The sequence below is a fragment of the Mus caroli genome, unplaced genomic scaffold, assembly GCF_978045245.1.
Source record: "Mus caroli unplaced genomic scaffold, Mus_caroli_1 scaffold_12, whole genome shotgun sequence".
NCBI classification, from domain to species: domain Eukaryota; kingdom Metazoa; phylum Chordata; class Mammalia; order Rodentia; family Muridae; genus Mus; species Mus caroli.
The window spans coordinates 75,274,290-75,298,598 of record NW_028227267.1 but is presented as its reverse complement, the minus strand read 5'-3'; the positions used below and the strand labels follow the sequence as shown (position 1 = coordinate 75,298,598).

Here is a 24,309-nt window from a genome sequence, read left to right as displayed (position 1 = left end):
ATATACCTCAGTTTGTAGGAATTTCTCATAGAGTTGTACACTGAGCAATCCCAGGAACATATACCAAATCTGTTGGTTGAAATAACCTTCTATTAGGGGTTAGAGAAATGGCTCAGCAATTAGAAGCATTGGCTGCTCTTCTAGAAGACTCAAGTTCAATTCCCAGCACCCACATGGCATCTCACAACTGTCTATAACTCCAGTTCCAGGGGGCATCCGGGACCCTCACATAAACATACATGCAGACAAAACGCCAATGCACATAAATAAATCATAAAAAGAAATACCATCTGCTCATCTGAAGAATCGCTGCTGCCACCATCTAAGAGCAATAGCTGTTAAAAGCAGCTCCACACTTTAAGCTCAAAAGAAGCATGGCCACCTGCATGAGCTGGGAGGTGGTAGGTCTTAGCCACTGACTGTTCTCCACTCCCTGGGATGCCACAAGGAACTTGCAGCTGGGGCTGGCTGGAAAGGTGCCCAGAGAGGGTGGCAGCGTACATGGTTGGGGCATGCAATCGAACAGGTCAGATGATCTGAGATTGGAAAAGCTTTAACACTGAGTTCATTTGTTTTATTTTTTATTATAAAAAATATTAAAAATATTTGGTTTCTTCCTCCATTGGAATACCAGTGATTTTATACTGGCAATAAAGGTGAAATAATAATTTCCTTAATTTCTTTATTTTTCTCTCTCTCTCTCTCTCTCTCTCTCTCTCTCTCTCTCTCTCTCTCTCTCTTTTGTGCATGTGCATGATGTGGTAGTAGATACTTGTAACCCCAGCATTAGGGAAGCAGAGACAGGAAAATCCTTTGAACTTGATGCCAGTTAAGTCTATAAGACACAGTCTAGGCCAGCCTATTTTTTAAAAAATTGTTTTTAAACATTTAAAATTTCTTGCTTGAGTTTAAAAAGGATGAGTTAACAAATTTAATTATTAAAAAAACAAAACAAAACAATTATTTCTTCACTTTACAACCCGATTGCTGTCCCTTCCCAGCTTCCCCTCTCCCTACTTTCCTTCCCCTTATCCTCTGAGAGGGCAGCAGTCCCTCTGGGTATGCCCCACCCTGGCACATCAAGTCTCTGTAGGGCTAGGTGCATCCTCTCCCACTGAGGCCAGACAAGGCAGCTCAGTTAGGGGAACAGATTTCACAGACAGGCAACAGATTTAGGGATAGCCCCCCCCACTCCAGCTGTTGGGGGACTTGCATGAAGACTGAACTACACATCTGCTATATATGTGCAGAGAGGCCTAGGTCCAGCCCTTATGTGTTCTTTGGTTGGTGGCTTAGTCTCTGAGAGCCCCCAAGAGTCCAGCTTACCCGACTCTTGTTAGTCTTCCTGTGGAGTTCCTATCCCCGCCAGGGCCCATAATCCTTCTTCCTATTCTTCCATACGAGTCCCTGGAGCTCCAGCTAATGTTTGGCTGTTGGTCTTTGCATCTATTTCAGTCAGCTGCTGGGTGGAGCCTCTCAGAGGACAGTTATGCTAGGCCCCTGTCATGCATGTCCTTTTGGGTCTGGGCTACCTCACTCAGGATGATATTCTCAAGTTCCATCTATTTGCCTGCTAAAGTCATGATGTTTTGGTTTTTAATAGCTGAATAGTATCCCATTGCATAGATGTACCACATTTTCTGTATCCATTCTTCAGTTGAGAGATATCTAGGTTGTTTCTAGTTTCAGGCTATTATGAATAAGGCTGCTATGAACATAGTGGAGCATGTGTCCCTGTGCTATGGTGGGGCATTTTTTGAGTATATGCCCTGGAGTGGTCTAGTTGGGTCTTGAGGTAGAACTATTCCCAATTTTCTGAGAAACAACCAAATTGATATCCAAAGCAGTTGTACAAGTTTGCACTCTGCAGAGGAATCTAGAATGGCTGAGAAGCACTTAAAGAAACGTTCAATGTCCTTAACCATCAGAGAAATGCAAATCAAAATGACTCCGAGACTCCACTTTACACCTGTCAGAATGGTTAAGGTAAAGCCCTCAAATGATAGCACATGCTGTCGAGGATGTGGAGCAAGGAGAACACTAACCCCTCCATTGCTGGTGGGAGTGCAAGCTTGTGCAAACTGAATTCTAATAGTGATTGAACTGAGAAGGGGAGAGACTGGAGGCAGTGGCTAAACGGTGTGAGCTGTGGTTACTGTTTTATTTCTACAAATGGAGGCACACTATCTAATTTAGAAATTATAAATAGTTCCTAAATCTGTATGAAAAATTCTGAGTTATATATTTGTATTTCTGAAGTTTTTCTCAGACTTAAAGGGAGCTGTGCTCTGGTGGGGAGAGATAACACGGCTAGGAAAGACAGACCGTATCAGTGGCTCTCATGCTTAAGCCTGTGACTTAGAACAGGAGCTGAGGAAGAGTCTCACAGGTTCCTCCCTCTTTCCAGTCTGCTTTTACAAAGCATTGGAGAGCAAGCTGCTTGGTGGGAGTGAAGTGCCCTGGTCTGTAGTGCTCACTCACCAGCCTCTGCAGCCCACAGACGAGAAGCTAGAAACAAAGCACAAGATGGCATTATGGAAGCAGGGCCATCCCGGGGGATGGTAGTCAAAGCCCACCCTGACTAATGTGATCTGTGAATCACATGGGAGCCAGAAAAGAGGACCACAAAATTTGCTGGTAACACACCTCAGGAGGGATGGATAAAGTAACAACCTGGAGAAATTGCCAAGGAAGCAGAAGAGAAAATCTAATAAGGACAGTATTATTAATTAAAAATGTGAAAAGATGGAACAGCTGCCCAGGGGAAAATAGTTTGGGATCAAGCTGAGGAGGTATTAGAAACGCGATGCTAGAATTTAACAATCAAGTGATCATACATAGACCCGAGTCAGAGTAAAGCATCAGTTGCCCACCAGTTTAACTGTATGACAGTACATACAGTAAGACACCTCAGATCCAGTACAATGAAACCAAGCAAAGAGCTGAAGCCATGATAAACAATGTGTGCCCAGTCAGCTCAACCCTTCCTATTCCTCACTGGTCCACCTAAAACAGAGATAGTCACAGTAGAATTCACAAGCACACGGTGAACACCAACTAGCTACAGGCTGAAAGCATCTTAGGAACAGGGACAGACATCATCTATCTTAGTTTCCCTTCTGTGCTGTGAGAGAATACTCTCACAAAAGCAACTTCAGGGCTGAAGGGCTTACTGTGGCTCAAAGTTCAAGGTCCAGTTCATCATGGTGGAAACCACGGTGGCAGGAACAGCTGGTCCACCAGCAATTAGAGAGAGAGAGAGCAAGTTGGTACGCAGGTACCTTCTCCATTTTATACAGGATCCTCTTCTATGGAATGGACCCATTCACAATCAAGATAGGTCTTTCCAAATCAATTAATACAATCAAGATAATTCCTTACAGATAGTCTCAAGGTGGTAAATTTAACCTAGACAGTCCATCACAGGTGTACCCTTTCTCCTAGGTGATTGGAGAACTTGTGAAGTTGGTCATCTCTGTGTGCTATATAAATGTTTGTGGGAGACACAAATATAGGAATTTTGATGAAATTGGAAATCAACCAGATACAAGTCAAAAATAATTACAAACCAAAGATCTACACATAGTAATGTGAGTGAGGCTTTATCATATACTCCATGCTGTCAAGTGGGAGCCCCAGCAGGCATTTAGTATGAAACCCACCACTTAGCTGCTGCTAATGTTTCTAAATAGGGTTTTCAGATGTGTAATGGGGAAAGCTGAGACACGGGTGTTCCCAGAGGTGCTCAGCAGCAGCTGCCATGTTCCCTGACCCAGCCCCAGATGCTGTGCTTTGTAAAGGCGTTCACTCCAAGATATCTGATTTTAAAGGGGCTAATTTGGCACTTACTTGCTACAAAGTATACTTCATTTTGGAAAGGGACAAATTTAAATACAAAGTAGAGAAAAGGTAAAATGGTTTAAAATTAACTAACCATAATATTTTAACTAGTTGGGCTGTCTACATTATCTAGAGAACACAGTCACAGGTCCCTTGTGTAGAGATGCCTGAGTCCTCAAAGAATCTCACTCAATTCTCAAACAGCCATGGGTTCCTGTAGTTAATGAAAGCTGATCATGGACAAGAGTGAGCTTGACAGTCCAGATGAAATGAACGCACACTAAGTAATTTCAATAAACATCCACTGCATCCAGTATGCACAGAGAGTCAAAGTGTTGGCCTCATGATTGCAGGTCACATGTACAGACATCTCCCTCAACTTGTTCCATTTCCTGTAGATGGCCATTCTCTTGCCAGTATTCTTGGACACACACATTCACTCATTTATTCACTCAGATTCTCCTCCATCCTGGTCGTGCCCTCTCTCTCTCCTCCAAGCCTTTTTCTGGAATCCCCATACAGCCTTCTCTTCAATAACTACAATACCTTGTTTCTTTTTCTAATTAGAAAACTTCCCATAATTCCTTAAAACTCAATGTGAATGGTACCTTCCTTCTCCAGATCTCTTTACTGTAGCAAGTCATGTCAGATTCAAAACGTCCTGGATTTTGGAGCATTTCAAATTTTAGATTTGTGGACTAGGAATATTCTGCCCGTGTGATACGAATCAAGAGCTTAACAAGTATTAGTTCAGCCCGAGTGCTCAGCAGGAAGACAGTGGCGAGTGCCTGCCGCCATGGTGAACTGCTGTGCATATTCTCCCTTAGTCTCCTGAGCTGTCTGCTGTTAAATATTCAGGTGTCCTCTTTCATGTCAAATGAACATATGATCAAAAAATTGAATAATTCACTTCACAAGTCTTTGTATAAATATGACTTCTATAGATTCTTCCATTTGAAATGTATACAATTAACCATAATCACATCTATCAATCTTCTTAATCTCTTAAGCTACACCCTTCAGACATCTTGACTTTAACCACAGACACGAGCTGCTTAGCTTGTTCATCATGTGCACTGTGATCATCATAACCTAAGCTCATGAGACCACATTCAGAAGCACCCTGAGCACGGCACTCACTGTGCATCACTTATCAGGACTGTTTTGAATGGTTCTTGTAATTTCTTCAAATGACATCCATAAACCAAACTGAGAGGCGCTGATTGCAGGGTATCACCAGCTATCTGTTGGAAGGATTCCACCACAGACACAGCAGAGGCCTTAAGTGATCATCCACACACTAGAGAAGTCCTATACATTCTTTCAGATGGTTAGTTTTAGGTCCTTTAAACATGTTTCACTTAAAGCAATTGCATATGCCAGGCGTGGTGGCGCAAGCCTTTAATCCCAGCACTTGGGAGGCAGAGGCAGGTGGATTTCTGAGTTCAAGGCCAGCCTGGTCTACAAAGTGAGTGTCAGGGCAGCCAGGGCTATACAGAGAAACCCTGTCTCAAAAAACCAAACCAAACAAACAAAAGAAGGAGGAGAAGAAAAGAAGAAAAGAAAAGAAAAAACAGCAATGCATGCATTAAATTCTTTGGGAAATGTAGCTCTAATGCTGTTGGTAAGGAGGAAACCCCTATGCTGAAATTAGTGGGAATAGCAGTCTAATTAGTGAGAACTCTATAATAGTTTATATTTTAAATTGAACCTTTTTGTCTCCTACTTTACATAGTCAGGTAAATATTTAATATGATTGAGTAGAGATATCTAGGCCCATATTAAATGAATAGGTATTTTGTTTGCAACACCTATAACAATCAGTGCCATAAAATAGGTGCCACAAACTTCAACTTTGAAATTTTTATTATTTCGAGTTTAGAAAATTCCTTGTAGAAACTATCTCTACACATTTACTTAGCCAGTGTTAGAATTAGAACGGATTATGTACTGGCAGAAGGTGTCACCATTTTGTGGCCCACTTGTTACTTCATAACAGAATATTCACATTAAAGGCATTTGAGACAGGAAGCAAGGAAAGCTATCTATCTCTAATCCTCTAGGATTTTGAAAGCATCCTGGGTATTAACTTCTTCACTGAAGATATTGGAATACCAGACAGAAAGAAACATCATGAATACTGTGTCTATGCTCTTCACTTAGTGGGGGAGGGCCTAAGACCCAAACATACTTAGAATCTTAAATACACGTTACAATTTAAAGGCTGAAAGTCAATGACTTAGGCATTTAGAAGTTTAAAAATGAATAGATCAAGTCCAAAGGAAATATAAGAAGAGAGAAATAAAGACAAAATCAGCAATTACTAAAATGAAAGAAAGACACAATAATAGTAATTTCTCTAAGTAGAACAAGATTATTAACTAGGTATGGTGGTGTATATCTTTAATCCATGCACCGGGAGGCAGAGGTGGGCAGATCTGACTTCAAGATCAGCCTGAGCAACATAACCAGTCCCAGGACATAGACCCAACTGCCCCAAACAAAACAAAACCCAAACAACAACAATAACAAGCACAAACAGGAACACAAGTGAGGCCATTACTTACCTTATCTTCCTGAGATCACACCATATGGTCACTACCTTTAGTGTGTATGTGTGTGTGTATGTGGGTGTGTGTGTGCATGCTTACAACTGTGTGGGCGCATGTGCTCTGCTTGTGCTGGAGGAGGCCCACGGTTGACGTCCGGAGTCTTCCTAGGTTACACTCTACCTGACTGACACAGGGTCTCTCAACCGAGCTGAGAATTTACCAGCATGGTTAGATTGCTTGCCAGCTTGCTCCGGGCCTCGTTTGTGTCTGACTTGCAAGGGCTGGAATTACAGACGGCTGCCATATCTGGCATTTATGTGGCTGCTGGGGATGTGAGGGTCCTAACCCTGCTTCTCATGCTTGTAAATGCTACAACTACTGAGCCATCCCCAGCAGCCCCATACTATCCCTTTACAAGTCGTTGGATGTGTGTGTGCGTGTTGCTCTAAAAATATATTTTTTCCTTTATATAAAAGAGCATTTTTCTTAATGTGCTATTCAAAACTTTCTCCGTTTAAGGCAAAGCAACCATTTGATTGAATCACTTCATTTTTATTGTTCATAAGAAGTCAACATTCATTTTTATTATTGTTTCCTACATGCAATGTGCCTTTTCTTCAACTTTAATGGCTTTAGATATCCTCGCTTGGTTATCAGCCACCCGGTAATGATGTGGCAGGCTTTGCTTTTCTGTTTACCATACTTGAGATCCATTGGGTTATTGATAATCTCATGTTATTACATCAATTTCAGGAACTTTCTTGCTGCTACCTCTTCAAACACTTTCGTGCTCTACCCCGTCCCCACCTCTGAGACTCTAGGAGCTGTTATTATGTTGCTCATTTTCAGTGCTGTCATTCTGGATCTAAACTCCTAATTATTGTCTTGTTCTGCTTCTCAGTTCCCTTTTAGAATACTTGAAAATATTTATGGTGGCTATTTTATAATTGTTCTGTGTTAATTCCATCATCTTAAGTGCATATTTATTAATTTTGTTGCTTCTTTCTATGTCCCACATTCCTCACTGCCTCTAAAAATATCCATTCTGTTATTTTTAATGTTGTCTTGCATGTGTAAGAAGCTCCAGAATTATATAACTGACGAGCTAGGCTCTTCACTCTTCCCTTTTGTCCCTCTGCCCTTTCCTCTGGCTGGGGTCAATATGCAGGCTGCTCTTCACACTCAGTCCTTCTGTCGCAACCTCCTCACTACTGAGGTTACAGGTGTGCGCCACCTCCGTCAGCAGCAAGCCTCAATTCTTTACGTTCTGTGGTAACCTCAGCATGGTCCGGAATGGCTCTTGAAAGGATGAAAAAATCCTACTTCTAAAGCATACACAACATAGGCTAATGTCTAACCACCACAGCACTGACAGGAGGCTCTGGTGACTATGGCTCAGCTCACAGAATCCTAAGTGTAGTGCTGTTCCCAGGGGCTGTGAGCAGGTCTAATGCTCTGCTTGGGCTAGGGCTCCTCAAGGGTAAGATGCTCTTCCTACAGTAGGGCTCATCAAGGGTATGAACTCCGAGATGGAATGTTTGTTCTGGTTTGCTTTGTTTTTACATTTTTTTTTTAAATCATATCTCAACTTTCCCTTAGAACTTTTCTCTTTGACCTTTGACCTGCTAACTGTTCTTATTCTAAAAATTACTCTCAGGAACTCATAATTATTTAGTAAAGAACTCAAACCAGATACTCATCCTTTTAACACAGTCCAGTGTTCTTTCCATGACACTAGGTTTAAGCTGCCCAATACCTGTGTGTGTGTGTGTGTGTGTGTGTATCTTGCTTGTGTCCTGATTTGCCCTAGTATTTAGTTTCTAGTACATCTGCTGCTTCCATTTGACTTCTAAAATGAGAACCAGTCCACTGCTATAGCTTAAACAACTCACGTTGAGAAATCTCATTTGTTTAAGAGTTATCTCTGAACCACACTACTCCAACCATGTAAAACAAAATTATCCACACAGTATCTTAAGAAAGGCAAGCGATACTATGTCCCTTCCATAGTCTGTGCTCCTCATCCCACCCTGGGGCCCACAAAGCTTGTTGCTTCTCCCTGTTGGCCAGTTTAGCTTCTGAGTAGGAGTAAGGGCTTGGACACCATATGTCTTCCAACTTGAGTGCCTTGATGCTGATGAGACCTGCTGCATCTCTTTGTGCACAAGGCATCTATCAACTTGTGTTTACAGGGTATTCATAATTCAGTACTTTTTAAAAGAGATTTACTTATGTCTACGTGTGTGCCTGAGTATGGGGACCACACATGTGCAGAGGCCAGAAGAAGGCACTAAATCCTCTGGAACTGGAGCTACAGGGGGCTCTGAGCCACCATGTGGGTGCTGGGAAGCAAACCTGCATTCTCTGTAAGAGCAGCCAGTGCTCTTCTCCCTGAGCCATCCTTTGGCCCTAATGACATTTTAAGGAAAGGAGAGCTATGAGATTGAGGAATGGGAAGGAAGCTGGCTTATAAAGCAGGCTTTTAGGAGAGTCTATGTAATTCACAGGAGGAGAGAGATGACTAACTTAGTCAGAGCTTAAAGGCCTCGTGTACTATTCTCCTACCTGTGCAGCTGGATATATTCTCGGGGTCTGTTGAGCAGGTGAAGGAATCGGTCCACAATCTTGTTCTTTCCTACACCCTGCAAGTATAGAAACAGATTTAAGCAGTAAGAAACTTTGGAGGTAAATTTCTGGCAAGCTACTTCTTCAAAAGTCTACTACTTTTGTTGTTACTAAACCCAAACCAGCAAACATGCATGGCACATCACCTGTGACACAGAGGCCACTGAAGGCTTGCTCTGACTCTGAAGTGTGGCGTCCCTATGCTGCTCTTATGAGAGGAAGTCCAGATGCTGGCGTCTGCCACTTGACCTCTATTTTCATAATTAAGTCTCATATTACCACAGAACATCGAAGACTGCAGGTTATAAAATGCCATCAAAGGCAATCATTCATATATATCTATATCTACACACACACACACACACACATATGTATATATATGCTCTTCTTCAGTTCCTCAGAAAAACATTTTTCAGTAATAGAAAGAGAAATAGAACACTGTAGTTCTTCTTGATTTAGTCCTGTACTTTTTCCTTTAAAACTCCGGGACTCTAACATTGGGCACATTAGCATAATTTGGCCATATGTGCTCTTCTTAGATGTGCCGTCTTTCCCTCTGACTCATGCTGGAGCTACTGACCTTCTGTAGAAGGTAGACCATGTGCCCACGTTACTTCCCTACAACTAAACCTAACCACTAGGCTGTGTGTGACAAGCAACAGTTAAAGAGTTGAGTTCAGCATCGTGGGAAATATCACTAACAGCATTAATTTCTTATACTTTCTCAGGGTCTCTGTTCTTATATGCCATTTAATCACCACACAGATGTGGTGCCATCAGCTAGGAAATAAGACTGTCTTAATCTCACAGACCCAAGGAAGTAAGGCTCAGAAATGCTAAGCAGTACACCAATCACAGTCACTGACAGCATTCAGTGCTGGGGGTTGGCCCTGATGCCCATCACTTTAGTTTCTGTGCAGTGGGTTATGTTTTTCAGTATGAAATTCATTTAGACAATCTGGGCCTCAAGCTACGTCCTTGCTCATTCCTAGAAGCCAACCCCAAAGCGTCACATTTGGTTATGAAAGCTGAAGAAGCAGCCTGACAGATTCACTAATGTGGAATACTGGGTCATTTCCTCTCTTAGGAATCGGCTTACTGTCTACATGGATTTCACCCACAAAAATGTAAGCCTAGCACAGAAGCACAGACAAGGAGAATTATACTTGCACATCTGCATGTCCATTACAACAGCATGGAAGCTTTAAGTAGCATGCTGGAAGAAACTTAGTTTAAAATAGATAAAATCAGATGATGAAGATGTCTATGTTAAAACTTCCAGTTCTTTTAATTTCAGTAATCACAGAGAAATGCAAACATCACAGACACAGCAAAAATCTAAAAGCTGTTGAGTCCTGAAAAGCATCAGGAGCTCCGCCTCCTCATTAGCCATCACGGCAGAGTCTGGTGGCTGGGAAGACGCCCAGGCTAAGATGCCCCATGCTCAGAGTCCACACTTGGTTGCTCGGCTGCACTGGAGACCCCTGTTCCTGCCAACTGAAGGGATGCACAGGCCAGGCCGCACTCAGACTCCCGTGCACACCTACAGTCTTTCCTTTCATGCCCAGCAGGACAATACTGCTCTGCATTCCACCACTCAAGGCAAGGACATTAGTATAAACGCGTCTTTTTCCTCCCTTCCTTCCCGTCTTCTTTTCTCAGTTATTAGCTCCATGAGTACACAGGCTGAGAGCTGTCCTGAATGAGCTTGAGATGATAGCATATATGATAACATATATGACAGCATATATGATATAACACTGGGCCATGCTTCATACAAACAGGCTGTAATATACATTATATTGTAGATCATCATGTGCTGTTTAAGCCCATTTAAAGTAGACAGCTGGATGGAGTGTGGTGGTAAATGCGTTTAGTCCCAGAACGAGAGGGGCAGAGGCAGGCAGATCTCTGTGAGGTAGAAGCCAACTTTGTCTAGACAATTAGTTCTAGAACAGCCAGCCAGTGCTAGAAAGAGAGCCCTTATGTCAAGATTCAAAAATCAAAACAAATTTAAAAAGCAGGTGAAACAAGAAGGCCCTCTTTTGCCCCCTTCAAATCCCTGTCTTGGGACAGCTGGCCTCCTTACTTTAACAAAAGAAAACTAAAATGAGCTCAAAGGAAAGCAGCTTACCCTTGAGAACAGCCTGAAGGGGGACACTCCCTAAAGAGGCCCCTGTTGCTTACCCCATAGAACAAAACTGTGGAAGAGGGAAGGCAGAGCTCACTCGTGGAGCAATTGCTCTGCTCTGCTGCTCTGCCCGGCCTTCAGTCCAGAACTGAAGTTTCTGCGAGATGACTCTAAGTGCCCAGGTGTGGTTGTTACAGTTTCTATATGCCCATTCATACTCATCCCAAGAAACGCAGCAAAGGAGGCACTTTATGGAGGCCCCCAGCTGGCTGTTTCAATGAGGCTTCAGTTTTTAGAGGATGTTTGTAAGCCCTCAAATTTGATGTTACTTTTTGTTGTTTGTTTGCTCTCTTAGTTGGTCTACTCCAGTTGTCTGTGCTGGAGGTTGAGAGCATCGTGCTGGAGGTTGAGAGCATCGGATTTAGCAGCACTTTGGTACTGAGCGGCTGCTTCTTTCTGCTACTTGTTCTTTATTCTCCTTTGCTTGCTAGATAATTGCAAACTCAGGGAAAGTGAAAGCCTGGCTTTCCTGGGTCATTTCCTAAGCAATACAGAACACAAGGGATCACTGCTGAGGTTCCCTGTGAATGTGGCTAAGTGAGGCATCCAAGATGCTTTGAGTTTTAACCTGAGACGGAGGAAGGTCCAGCACATGTAAGATTTGATTTAAAGTAATCATGAAATTAGAAGGTATGGGGAAGGCGGCGCAGGGGGTGTCCTAGTAGAGAGAGTGCTATAATGGGAGACTTGTGGCTCTGTGATCCAGAGAGGATTGCAAGAAGTCAAAGACTACACAGAGGTGGAGAAGGGGTTATAAGGAACAGGCTGTTTAGGGAGGTGGCTCAAAGTGTGGCAGAGGCCAGGCAGCCAAGAATCTGCATTGTTTCTAAGAGCAGTCACTGAGGCGGGGGAGTGGCAGAGTCAGATGTTCAGTTCTGGAAAACTAGTCTGATGGAATGGCAGAGAGAAAGAAGTGAGAGCAAAGGGAAGCAGTGGAGAAACTCTTTAAAGGATTCCATAATGAAGATGGCCTAAACCCAGGAGCACAGAGAAGTCAACAGACAAAAGAGACAGTCAGGAAACTACTAACATCACCATGGAGGGTGTGAAGGAGGGTAAAAGACATCAGCCTCCATCCTGGGCTGGGAGTGGGAAGACGAGGCCATTAACTGAGAAAGAAATGGGGGAGGAGACGAGGGGTTGCTGGGTAGGGGAGGGAAGTTTACAAAGGCGATTTAATTTTGGACATGTTTATTTTGAAGTGCCTGTTTCCCACAGCTGGTTCTTCCTCTTCATTCCCTGTCTTGACTCTAGAGCTGCACACCCTCCTGGGCTGCTAGAAAGGGCCCCGCTTGTCTCCCCACCTCTGCCCTCACCACAGCATAGCACACCCCCGCACTTTGTTCGGCTCCTTTCCTAAGCCAGAGATCTCACTGGGTCACTTCCTACTTCACTTTAAGAGGCTCTCACAGTTCCTTCGAGGAAATGCTGACAGAATAATCTAGGAAGGAGTTTCTGTAAATATCCTGAGCAAAATGAAACAATTACAGCCATGTGTTCCTTCTCGGCATAGTTTTGTCTAGAACAGAAGATCCTCAGGAGTACTTTAATTGAATAAGTACATAAATAATGCCTAATTTTTCTGTCATAAAAATTTCATGCACTCCCTTTTCTCACTGGGAAATGTAGACAATAAGACATTATTCAATATGTAACTGCTAAAAAATTATCTGCTAATATTTTCATTTTATCCCTGTGCAAGTTTATCTTTACTTGCTGGCCACTATTCTAGAAATGCAATTTGTCTCTTTTAATAAAAGTAACATAAAATAAATTCTTACATAGGTATTGAGATTATATTTGGTGAGTAAAACTTTTTGAAAAGGTGAAGGTATTAGAGATCTCATGAAATCAGCTCTTTTCTCTCCATCATCGTCCTGCTGAGCCCTTCATGACAGCACACTAAAAGGAGGTGGCCTCAGAAGGGCAGGAGTCAAAGGGCTGGAGTAACAGAGGATATGAAGCTCACAGGCAGAACTCAAACCAAAGGCCAGAACGCTACAATCTTCCAGCTTGGGGAGCTCGGGAGCTCAGGGCCACAGCTTTAAGAACTTTGATATATTCTGGGATCACATAAACTTATAAGTCTTATTATTTTAGTTAAACTGTGTACTTGGGCAATTAAACTCTCTGTAGAAGAAGAAAGGGATCTAGGGCTGCTTTCCTTTTTCTATTTGTATTCTATCACAGAGGGAAAGGAGAAAAAGAATAGGAGAAAAGGGCTAAGAAGAGTAGAAGTCAGGCCGAGGGAAATCCATCCAGAAATGGCTTTGGGCCCTGAGACTGAAATGTGAGAGGGGGCCAGACATCTCTTGTCAGTGTCTTTTGTTCTTTATGATGAATGTTTCTGTGATGCTCTGTACAGAAAGTGGAGATTAACATTTACGGAGCTGCTGCTCATACACAAATACTCCTTCAGCGCACAACGGCTCGCATGCTCACACCAGCCATGTACATGGAGAACAGTCACATGCCTATTTTGGAGGGGGGCACGCTTAAATTAAGTTCTAGGCCATGGAGAATGGAAGATATCCCCATGTGCTGTAGCATCTTGAGCTGTACCTCATATTTTTATCACACAAAACAGACATCAAGAGGCAGCTCCCTTGACTGCTTTCAGGAGGCCTTGTGTAACAATACCACGGAGTCAAACAAATGTCTGTCAACCCAAGGTTCTAAAATTGGTCAGACCAAGTATCTGGGAATGTCCTGCATGGAAGTGAGGGCGGCCAGTGAGGGACAGTCATCTGCAGCTGTGCTTATGTGTGCCCCAGTGCTTGCCATCGACAGGCACAACTTTTGCTCTCTGCGGGGGCTGGCTTTGTCCTTCTTTCCAGTCTCCCTTCATTCTTGAGTAATTTGTACAATGCTGATTCAGTCTGCATGATATTTAGAAATTATCTTTCAAGAGCATCCCTAGCCCTTTGGTAGAGAAGTAACTGAATGTCCCTAAATATTACACACAGTAAACAATAGCAAAGTAAAATAATTGCAAAAACTGGAAAAAAATTCTAACTGGCTTTTTAAAAATTGAAGCTTTTTCACTGAATGGTGAACCTTCAAATCTTTTGCTTAACCTGCCTTATAGTTCATTACACTGGAGTGTGGACACCAGGATTATAATCTGTGCACTTGCTCTTACCTGGAGGTTGCCTAACCAGCCTCTGGGCTCAGGTTTGCCCATCTAAATACAAAGGCACAGGCTAACTGGTCTCTAAATACTACCATATCCTTTAGTCTTATGCCCAAGAAGGAGATTGCTGCCATACAGTCAGTGACAAATTCTTGTTTTTTCAAGTTCTCTCAATAAAGGTAGGTTATATAATCAGAAAAAAAAAACTTTACTAACCATGAACAGGAAATAATCCTAAATATTCACAAAGATGGATCTTGTAACAGCCAAGAAAAGAAGACAGAGTTCAAAGGCATGGCTCCCACACAAAGCTTCCTTTTCTTACAGTAATAAAATCTGTATATCTGCAATCTACTTATGAAATACAAGGTTACTATATACAGCAAAGGAAGTTTGGAAGTGTGGTCAGCCTCAGCTCAACCACACCCCATGGAGGAGATAGGAAGATCAACGCATCCTCCAGAGAAAATATGAATCCAACACAAACATGGAAACATGGTTTACTAAGAAACACAAGGCAGAAAAACTAAAATGGTGGAGAGAATGTGATAGGATAGCAAAAAGTTTCCAGACTACATACAAATCGGGCAACTTAACTACTGAAGAAAGCTTGGGAAGGTACAAATACCAGCCTGAAGGTGAGCACTGCTGTACCTGAGGGAGCCAAGCACCCGAGCTGTGGGTTGTGGCTGCTGGAATTACTGGAGTGTAGCACACTTAGTTACCCAGTTCCCTGCTGTCACTACCAGCTGGGGAATGCAGACGAGAACATTTCTGTACACACTGTTCAGTCCCTCTGCAGACATTAGACAATTACGCTGGCATAGGGACATGGCACGCGCCTGATAAACACAGAAGAACCTGCTCGGCCCATTCCCAACTAGTTAGCACAAGTCACACATGCTTTAATTTTGGCCACAAAATATGTGCAGTGTCTTAATACTAAATAACTCAATTGTGAAACCTTTGTCCACAGAAAAAAACTGATCACAGTAAGCCTGTAATTAATAAAGGGAAGAAGATTGGAAATAATAACAACAATGGTTGCAGAATCCTGCTTGGCTGATGATAAGTAAATGTTTTCTGACTTTCACAGTGCAAAATAGATAAAATCAAATGCTATAAAATTAAAAGGTTATGTCTAGCTTAGAATAAATGAATATAATTTAATTTTGTTGTATAAATTAATCGAGAAATTAAATGGGCTTAATAAAGTTTACTCTAATAAAGTTCCCTCCCCAAATTGGCATAATTCTATAAAATATATTTATACTATAAGTGGGACAAGCTCTCTCAAAATAAAGATAACAGGAGAAAATATCCTTTTGTTATGATGTGAAACATTAATCATGGCACCGGGCTTATGTACTAAAGGCTGGTTACCAGCTGGGGGCACTGCTGAGGTGACTGGATAATGAAGGAGCTGACACTGGTTTAGCTGAAGGAGGGAGGTCACACTGAGAGGTGCCTCTGAGAGGTTCCTGTAGTCTGGGCCCTTCCCCGTGAAATGAGTCTTCCCAACAGGAGGTTTTAGGCTGCTGTGCACCCAGTGGAACGGAGCCACAGGAAGTCTTCTTGTTAGAAGCCTTTCTTTCAGGCGTGTGTCACAGTGACAGACACCGAACTGAAGAGACTCTCAAACAGACTTTGACGGACACTGACTAGAGCCAACCAGCAGTGGAATCAGACTGCAGAACAGGGGAAAGAGACCACTAAGAAATCTGCTAAGAGAATGCACTACAAGATGACATGCAAAATGGCTGTCAGTAAAGCATTTGCCACACAGGTGTGAGGGCGAGTGCTCAGGTTCCCAGCACCCATGTCATAGGCACAGCCATGGCAGTAGATGTCTACAATCTCAGGACTGGAGAGGTTGACCAGAGATCTCTGGGACTTGCTGGCCTGCCAATGTAGTCAAGCACGATCAGTGAGCGCCAGGAAGAGACTCATCTTAAAACCTACAGTGGGGCGTGGCTGGGAAGATGCTGACCCTGGCCTTTAGCTACACCTAAGTGCAAACGCACATGGACACGGGAATCTCAGAGGCTTTGGAGAAATAGAAGATTTTCAAGATGTTGCTGACTGTTGAGTGGGATAAATACATACTCTACTGCTATATAAAAGAAAACCGTGAATGTCCTTTATTCTGTGTAAAAAGTGCAGTCTCTATCCTGGACTACCATAATTATTCAACAAAGTCAGCCACTGTATTTTTGCTGCTGTTGTTACTATTATTAAAATCAACCGAATAGAATGTGTGTGATATTGGAGAAAATGGGAGATCTAAGTCTGCCACTAAGTGGCTATGTGATCTTGGACAAATACCGGAACCCTTTAAAGCTTGTCTGTTTACGGGGAAGATGTAGAAAGCACAACTCTTATTTTACTGTTATTGTAGAACTAAGTAAATGATTAAAGGCGTTAGTAGCTGTAAAGAACACACATATCACTGATTTTAACCCTTGTTTATAAGAAAACTATATAACTCAACTCCAGATGAAATAAAATACGCACCACAGCTATCTTAATGTTGAATCCTAGTAGGAGATGGCATAGATGTTTAGAGGACAGCAATACTGAATTTCTCTGTGACAGCAAATTAGAAAGGTTTGCTAGAGAACAAAGCACCTGAGGATGTTCACAGGCTAAGATGACAAAGCAGGGCCATTTACCAAAAACAACATTGCCAAGGGCTGAGGGAGCACGTGGTCGTGTGAATCTTAGGGAAAAATAAAAATCATGAAACACACTAAAAAGCTAAGACTACAAACTATAGCAGGTAGCTATTATTTTGCTATGTAAGACTTAACAAAAATTTGGCTTAAAATGAAAAAAGTCAGAAGTGATTTTATTGATTGTTCAGGTAGAAGCGACTATGAATAATTAATTGTACCTCATTAAGCACAGGCCAAACGCTGATGATTTGCTGTGAAGCCTTGCCTAATACCAAGCCCAAATGACACTGTGTAGCTGATTATGTAGCTGATTAAGCTTGAACTTCTAAAACAAAACAGGCAAGACTTTAAAATAATGCTTATGCAAGTGGAGCCGAGCATTTTAGATGGTATTAGAAAAATATGTTCCCATCAAATGTCTAGCAAAACACAGCTGCTCTCAAAACTCAAGCATGTTGGGGGTTGGTCTGGTGCTGTGTATACAAGTGCTATATCCTGTACCCCAAGATCTGGTTGCCCCAAGAAAGAATTCTCATACACACCCGCCTTTTTTGTGTGTAAAACTTGCTCACCAATTTAAAGTGAATTGGTTAATAAAAGGCTAGAGTCTGTGACTGGGCAGTAGAGAGAGAAAGGCAGGACTTGGATCCAATGAGGGGTCTCAGGAGAGACCAGGGAAAGGAGGAGAAAGGAGACAGAGAAGAAAAGGCCGCCATGAGAGGAGATGGACCGTGAGCACTTGGCCAGGAGAAATGGACCCTGAGGACAAGCTGAAGGAAGAGAATTAGCCTGGCAAGGCTCAAACTGCAAGTAACTTGGACACACAGCTGGGATGTAAGTTAGAATAGCTCACAACCTGCCTAGGCTTGCAGCTTGTAAATAACGGGCTCGCTAAAACATAACGTATTTTACACAAGTGTTCTTATCCCAAAACGTTTATTTATAGGGACTTTGTAATTAAATGAAATGACATACTTATAGGCTGATCCAGTAACTCAATTTCTATAAATATGTGTGCTTCATATGGACGATTGTTCACAAAAAAGGAGGTACCAAGAAGTTTGCTTTTTGTATTTCTAGAGCTAGGGACTCCCCTTACCCACCTCCCTAAGCATCATCTACTAAGAAACAAGCAGACAGTGCTCTTTTTGTTGAATGGAATGTCATGTTAACATGATAATATAAAAATGAAGACTCCTGGCTACCAGGGGAAGTTGTAATGCTGTAGTTACAGGGGAGGGGGCACTGTGCAGAGCTCCTACATCTGCAGCAGAGGCTCCTAAGTGACCAAGCGTGCAAGTCCAGGGCACCTGTCCCATTTGGTTCAAAGGTGGCAATTCTGCCTCATTTACTAGAAAGGCTGCTCTGACATAAAACCCTACACCAAAAATAGAAGCTTAAAAATGTATTTTGTCTAAGTAGAACATAAGCCATGTTATTCTCATTTTATTTGGCAAGTGTTGTACATGGATGGACCCGTTTTCCGCTTTCTAACGGATATATGTGAAATCCTAGCTAGTGCGTTAGATACTTAAGCAGGATGGAATTTTATGCAAGGGGCAAGGTAGGATTGATTTAATAAAGGTAAAAATCATTGAGATACCTCAAAATCAACATTTACTTCCTGTAGTTTCCCTTGCTTAAAACTTGCAGTTGGTATCCCAACAATCTTCTAAAATACCTCTAGTTACAATAAAACTTAAACTTCCTCATGGAGTCCAGCCAGTACTCGTTTGTAAACAGAAGGCTGGGCATCTTTTAACTATAACCACTTCATCATATAAAGAGTACTGAGTAATTTACATTTATGCCAACCCACTGTTGACTTCTCTGTCATACTTAAGCCCCAAAGCTTCACTTCATTCTCTTTGTTTCCTGAGTTGTCAGCGACGTTTCAGAAAGAGAGAAGGGGGAGATAGATCACGGCTACACTGATGGAGCTGGTACTTTCTCTGATCTTTTCAGTCAAACAGCAGCTACAGCACCACAGGGAGCTAAGAGTCCATAGCCTGTGGCCTGCTCTCTCATCTGCCTGCCTTTTCTCATGGTGATGCTTGACATGGCGGACATGAACACAGGTGAGCAGGAGTAAAAACATTGGGAGGTATGAAAACTACTGATCGGCAGAGCTGGGTGTTAGTGTTCAAAGCTACTGAAGAAGGACCTAGTTACCGTAACTGTGACAGGCCACCATCCTGAATAAAGAGAAGAGAAAGAGAGCAAGCCAGCCTCATCCCGCACTTGCTAAGGGCCCTCTGAGTCTGTACTCCTCACACCCTCAGGAGCAGGTGCACTTGCTAAGGGCCCTCTGAGTCTGTACTCCTCACACCCTCAGGAGCAGGTGCACTTGCTAAGGGCCCTCTGAGTCTGTACTCCTCACACCCTCAGGAGCAGGTGCACTTGCTAAGGGCCCTCTGAGTCTGTACTCCTCACACCCTCAGGAGCAGGTGCACTTGCTAAGGGCCCTCTGAGTCTGTACTCCTCACACCCTCAGGAGCAGGTGCACTTGCTAAGGGCCCTCTGAGTCTGTACTCCTCACACCCTCAGGAGCAGGTGGACAAAGGCTAACTAGAGTCTTGCCCATTCTACACACAGATGGCGCCTCTTGAAAACAAGTTTGAATGGAACTCAGTTGGCTCAAGTTTCTGTTATCCTGTTATCCTGTTCCACGTGGGTATTTAGCCAGCCATGTTGGTCCAACTCCCACCTCCTGATTGATAAATAAAAGCATGAGATGCCACTCTTCATAGCTAAGTGCTAGCTAATGACTGTTTGGAACACAAAGACAACCCAGCTCTGATCATAGGGCTCCTGTCTCAGATTCTGAGCTATCTTAGGCAAATGGGCACTGAGCCATGTACTTACCTAGGTTCCTACTGACCCAGCCGGGGCACATTTATAGAAGAGCTCAGTCCATTGTTTTCAGAATTCCTGAAAAATCTGTCTAAATTTTAAATTCAAATTACTTCTAGTAGTTTATGAATTATTGATATTTATACTTCGTCTACTAAGTAGGAAATGTGGAATCCTCTAAGATATTTCTCAAATACATGGTACTTTTTCAAATACCCGATAAACACTGTACACAGAGCATCAGAGAGGAGGCCAATAAAACCCAGGCGCTCAATGGCTCACTCACACTGGGAGACGGAGCAGGTAAACTTGTGAATCTAACCAGACACTGAAAGGAACCTAAAAGTGGTATACTTTATCACTTCAGAGACTGAGCTAGGATGGTGATTTACTCAGTGTCTTAGACAACTAAAAACCTGGGCGTGCAATAGGTCTCCATGCTTGCTTCATTTCCACAACAGCACATTGCCACTATGAGGATAAGAGAACACACACACACAAAGACAAGGGGCTGGGGTGGGCATGGAGGAGAGATGCTGACTAAGACCAGAGGCTGGAATACAGCACCAGGACAAAGATCCACTCAGGAAGCAAACCCAAGCTTAGATTTGAGAACAGATTTCAAGGTGAGGAATTCTCAAGATGCCAGGCTGAAAACAATGGGATCAGACATGGCGATATCAAACGACTATCTGAAGGAGTCTGACCACTCCATTAGATAATGTAAAAGACACAGATAACGAGTGCTGCAGAGCTGGAAAGCTGCAAATGTTCATGAGGTAAATGGACAGTGTGACAGGAGGTGGGGAACACCTTGAATCTTGGGATAATTCTCAGTCTTAGTTCATATAGATCCCTGTTTGATGGTAAAGGGTTGTATGCTGTAAATGTAAATATATCGTTTTATTAGGAGGAGGAAGAATTTCCAAATGCTTATTCCCCAAGTAAGGATCTTACTGTATTGGCAGTCTCTCCCCTGTGCTTGGCTCCCAGTCAAAGCTCACCTGGTTACCAACCAATAGTAAGTGTTCTCCAAGGACAAAGTCTTTAAGCATGTCTTCCATTACTACCATGTGCTGGAAAAAAAGATACAATCAGATAAAGTTAGCTACATGGATGTTATCTAGGAGTACAGAACATATATTGTAATAAAATAGGTAACCGACTTCAATTAAATACATTTTTATTATTGTTTGAGACAAGGTCTCTCTCTATGGCTCTGGCTATCCTACATACTCTATGTAGACCAGGTTAGGCTCAAACTCAAGAGATCCACCTGCCTCTGCCTACCTAGTACTGGGATTAAAGGCAAGCACTACCACACTGACTATAGTTAAAAACATGTTTCATGAGGTGGATATAAGTAAGTCCAGTAATCAATTGTGTCATCAATATTGACAACTTCAAATAGCTCATGTGAGCAAGAGTAAACTATTGACCAATATTTCAAGAAATTTCTATAATCCAACTTAAATATTTGTATTTAAACTCTGTAGACTTGCCTTTAATTTAATGCAACACTAAATTTAAATTGACAATTGATAGAATAAGCAAACAAAGGCTACCAAAAGCAACAAATGTCTCCATTTTGAACTTTCTCTTTTTAAAATGTGTGTGTTTGTGTGTGTGTGTCAAGAGAAGGTATGGGAAACAGAGATGAACTCATCCCCACACAGAGCTTAACCATTTACCTTCAAAGCTATGTAGAGTCAGAATTAAAAAGCACTCTTTCCCTTCCATTTCTTTTCACTTGAATTATGTGTGACACAACATAATAAAAACGGTGAAATACTGGTTGCAGCAGCCACCGAGGAGGCTGTGTTCTCTTTGTAGACTGAGAAATAGGACATCTGTGAGTAGGTTACAAAGGCTCATGGGACTGAAGGAGGAGCTGTATCCCAGCACACTCTAAATCTTGAGTCCCTCTTCTAGGTTTCTGGATCAAATCAACAATGGCCCCGAAGTGCTCAAGGTACTCAACTGCTATTTCTGAAAACAGCAAATTAACCTTTTATTATGCATACATGCTACAGGTATCTCCCAGAATTTTACTTGCTTGCTTTTCTTGAACTTATTTTTTTTTGACACTCAAAATCTGTCAAATTCTGCAATATTTTCATTCTTTTTTCAATTAGAAATAACAACTTACAAGGCTATTTTTTCCTTCCTTCAAGAATAATGAGTATATTGGTATCTTTTAGTTTTTTAAAATTAGAAACACTGGGGAAGTAAAGTTTTAACAAGGTTTAAAGTAAAATGACTGCATTTGTTTACTGTCTTTTTGGAACACTAAAAAATAAAATAAAAGGCATTGGGTTATTAGTATAAATCAAGAGTATCCTGATAGCATGCAGGTATCACTCACTGCCTTCTAGAGCAGTGTTTCTCAGCCTGCGGGCTGCAATCTCTTTGGGGATTAATCCTTTCACAGGATCGCATATGAGATACTTACATTATGATTCATAGCAGTAGCAAAATGACAGTTATAAAGTAGCCGTGAAAATAGTTTTATGGCTGGGGGTCACCAGGTCATGAGCTCTATGAGGTGGCAGCGTTAGGAAGGCTGAGAAGCACTGCTCTAGAAGGAGGAACTAGGACATCACTTATACTGGGACTTGCTGCTTTCTTTTAACTAAGTGAAAACTTGGTGGTAAACTCAAGACCCTAGTACTTCCTGGAACTAATGAGCTAAGCAGCTGGAGAAATGGACAAAGGCATCCTGAAGGGGCCAGCACAGGTGACACTGCAGACCCCGGGCTCTGTCTGTTCTCCGCGCTCATATCCTTCTACTACACACCCTTGTCACACCATCCTGGTGGACTGGAACCAACGCGCAGCAGCTGAGGCTAAGGTCACTGCCCCATGGTCACCCTTGCATGCAGGCAGGTTCTCTCTTGTACCCATCCTCCTGCAGCTCTGTCCTTTGCTCTCTGTCTTCCTGGATGTTTTGCTTTGGACACCCAGGATATGACAGAGTGGACTGTGCCTACATGGACACAGGGCCCCATCTGAGAACCAGGTAAGGGATATGAGCAGAGCTACAGGCTGGTGGTCAAAAAGCACAGGGCTTCTCCCTCACCCTTTCCAAGCAAACCTTCCGAACTGCAGACAAGTTTTATTTCCTTATGTTCTTGTATAAATAAAAGAATTTTCAGGGCGAGTGAGACAGCTCAGCAGGTAATTGCTCTGTCCTGTAAGACCAAGGACCCAAGTTCAGTCCCCAGGACCCACACGGTGGAAGGAGAGAACTGACTCCCACAAGTTGCTCTTTCTTCCACGTGTGCATGACATGTGTGTGACCACAAATATCCATCAACTCACAACATGCAAAAACCGAACACCAGAGTTTTCAGCTCTAGGGATAGTGACACGAGATCAGGGTCTGCAGGCTTTCTAGTGATGACTGCTATTCCCCAGACTCTGAAACGCAACCTAACCTCGACCCCTTGTTTGCGTCTTCATCTTCAGCCCTTGTCTTCTTCTCGTATCCCCAGCTCACTAACAGGATCCTTTTCTTTCTCTTGATGGCACTGACATCACCATGGCCACTCTGCTCATCTTGCTCCTCTTTTAATGGGATCTCATTAAAACCAAGCCTTAAGCCAAGTCTTAGTTAAAACTACGACACACACAGAATACTCTCCTTTTCTATTGCCACAGCTGGGATTCAGGGCATTTATAATCTCTAGCCTAGATTTCACTGGCCAGTTTAGCTTCTGAAACTCCCATTTCTCTCAGGACAAATATGCTCTCCACACTACAGCTGTGGCTGCTTCTTTGTTCAGAGGCTTGCCACTCATTTTTCAAAGTTCCTGACATGACTCTTAGTGCTTTGGGAATAGCACTTTCTCCTGTTCCTGTGCGGGGCCAACCTCTGCTTTTACCTCTGCCACACACACACCCCATCTCCTCCTTCCAGTATGGGCACTATCAGGAATGAGTTTCTGGTCACTCTCTATCCACCAGATGATGTGCTTGCTGAGAGAGCCGGAAACAAAGTCCTCGAGGGTACCACCTAAGGAGTCCTGTACGGCGTCCACTGCCCTGTCTCCATTCCCACTGCCTCGGATCATTTGGGTCCTCCTTAACTGTGACCTGGACTGTTTCTGTAAGCACTGCTCGACTGTCTGTCTGATTTCTGACTCTTGGACAACTCGGGAAGGTGAAGGGAAAGTTATTGAAAGTACAAATGTGCTTAAACTCTGGGTTTCCTTGACAAGGATCTTAATTCCTTCCTTAGTGAAGCCTGGACAATGCGGTCCTTCCTCACGCACCAGCCTCATTACTCAACACCACTGGAAACCAAAGCTCTGTGGACTGAGTTCAAGGGTATGTGTCTTTCTAAGACATTGTCTCTCATACATGACCAAGGCTTTGCAAATACCCATCTCAGCCTGAATAAGTTTCCAACTTTGCTCTGTAAACCAGTTTTCTGAGATC

At 42.7% G+C, this 24,309-nt stretch overlaps 1 protein-coding gene across 1 annotated transcript in view; it reads right to left on the bottom strand.

Annotated features, from left to right (window-relative positions):
• Vwa8 (von Willebrand factor A domain containing 8) overlaps positions 1 to 24,309 on the bottom strand; it is a 360,138-nt gene that overhangs the window by 150,475 nt on the left and 185,354 nt on the right. Inside the window, exons 20-21 of the mRNA XM_021181216.3 lie at positions 20,874 to 20,945; positions 8,958 to 9,034 (exon numbers count right to left, since the gene is read on the bottom strand). Of these exons, the coding sequence (XP_021036875.1) occupies positions 8,958 to 9,034; positions 20,874 to 20,945 (149 nt within the window). The remainder of the gene's footprint in view (positions 1 to 8,957; positions 9,035 to 20,873; positions 20,946 to 24,309) is intronic.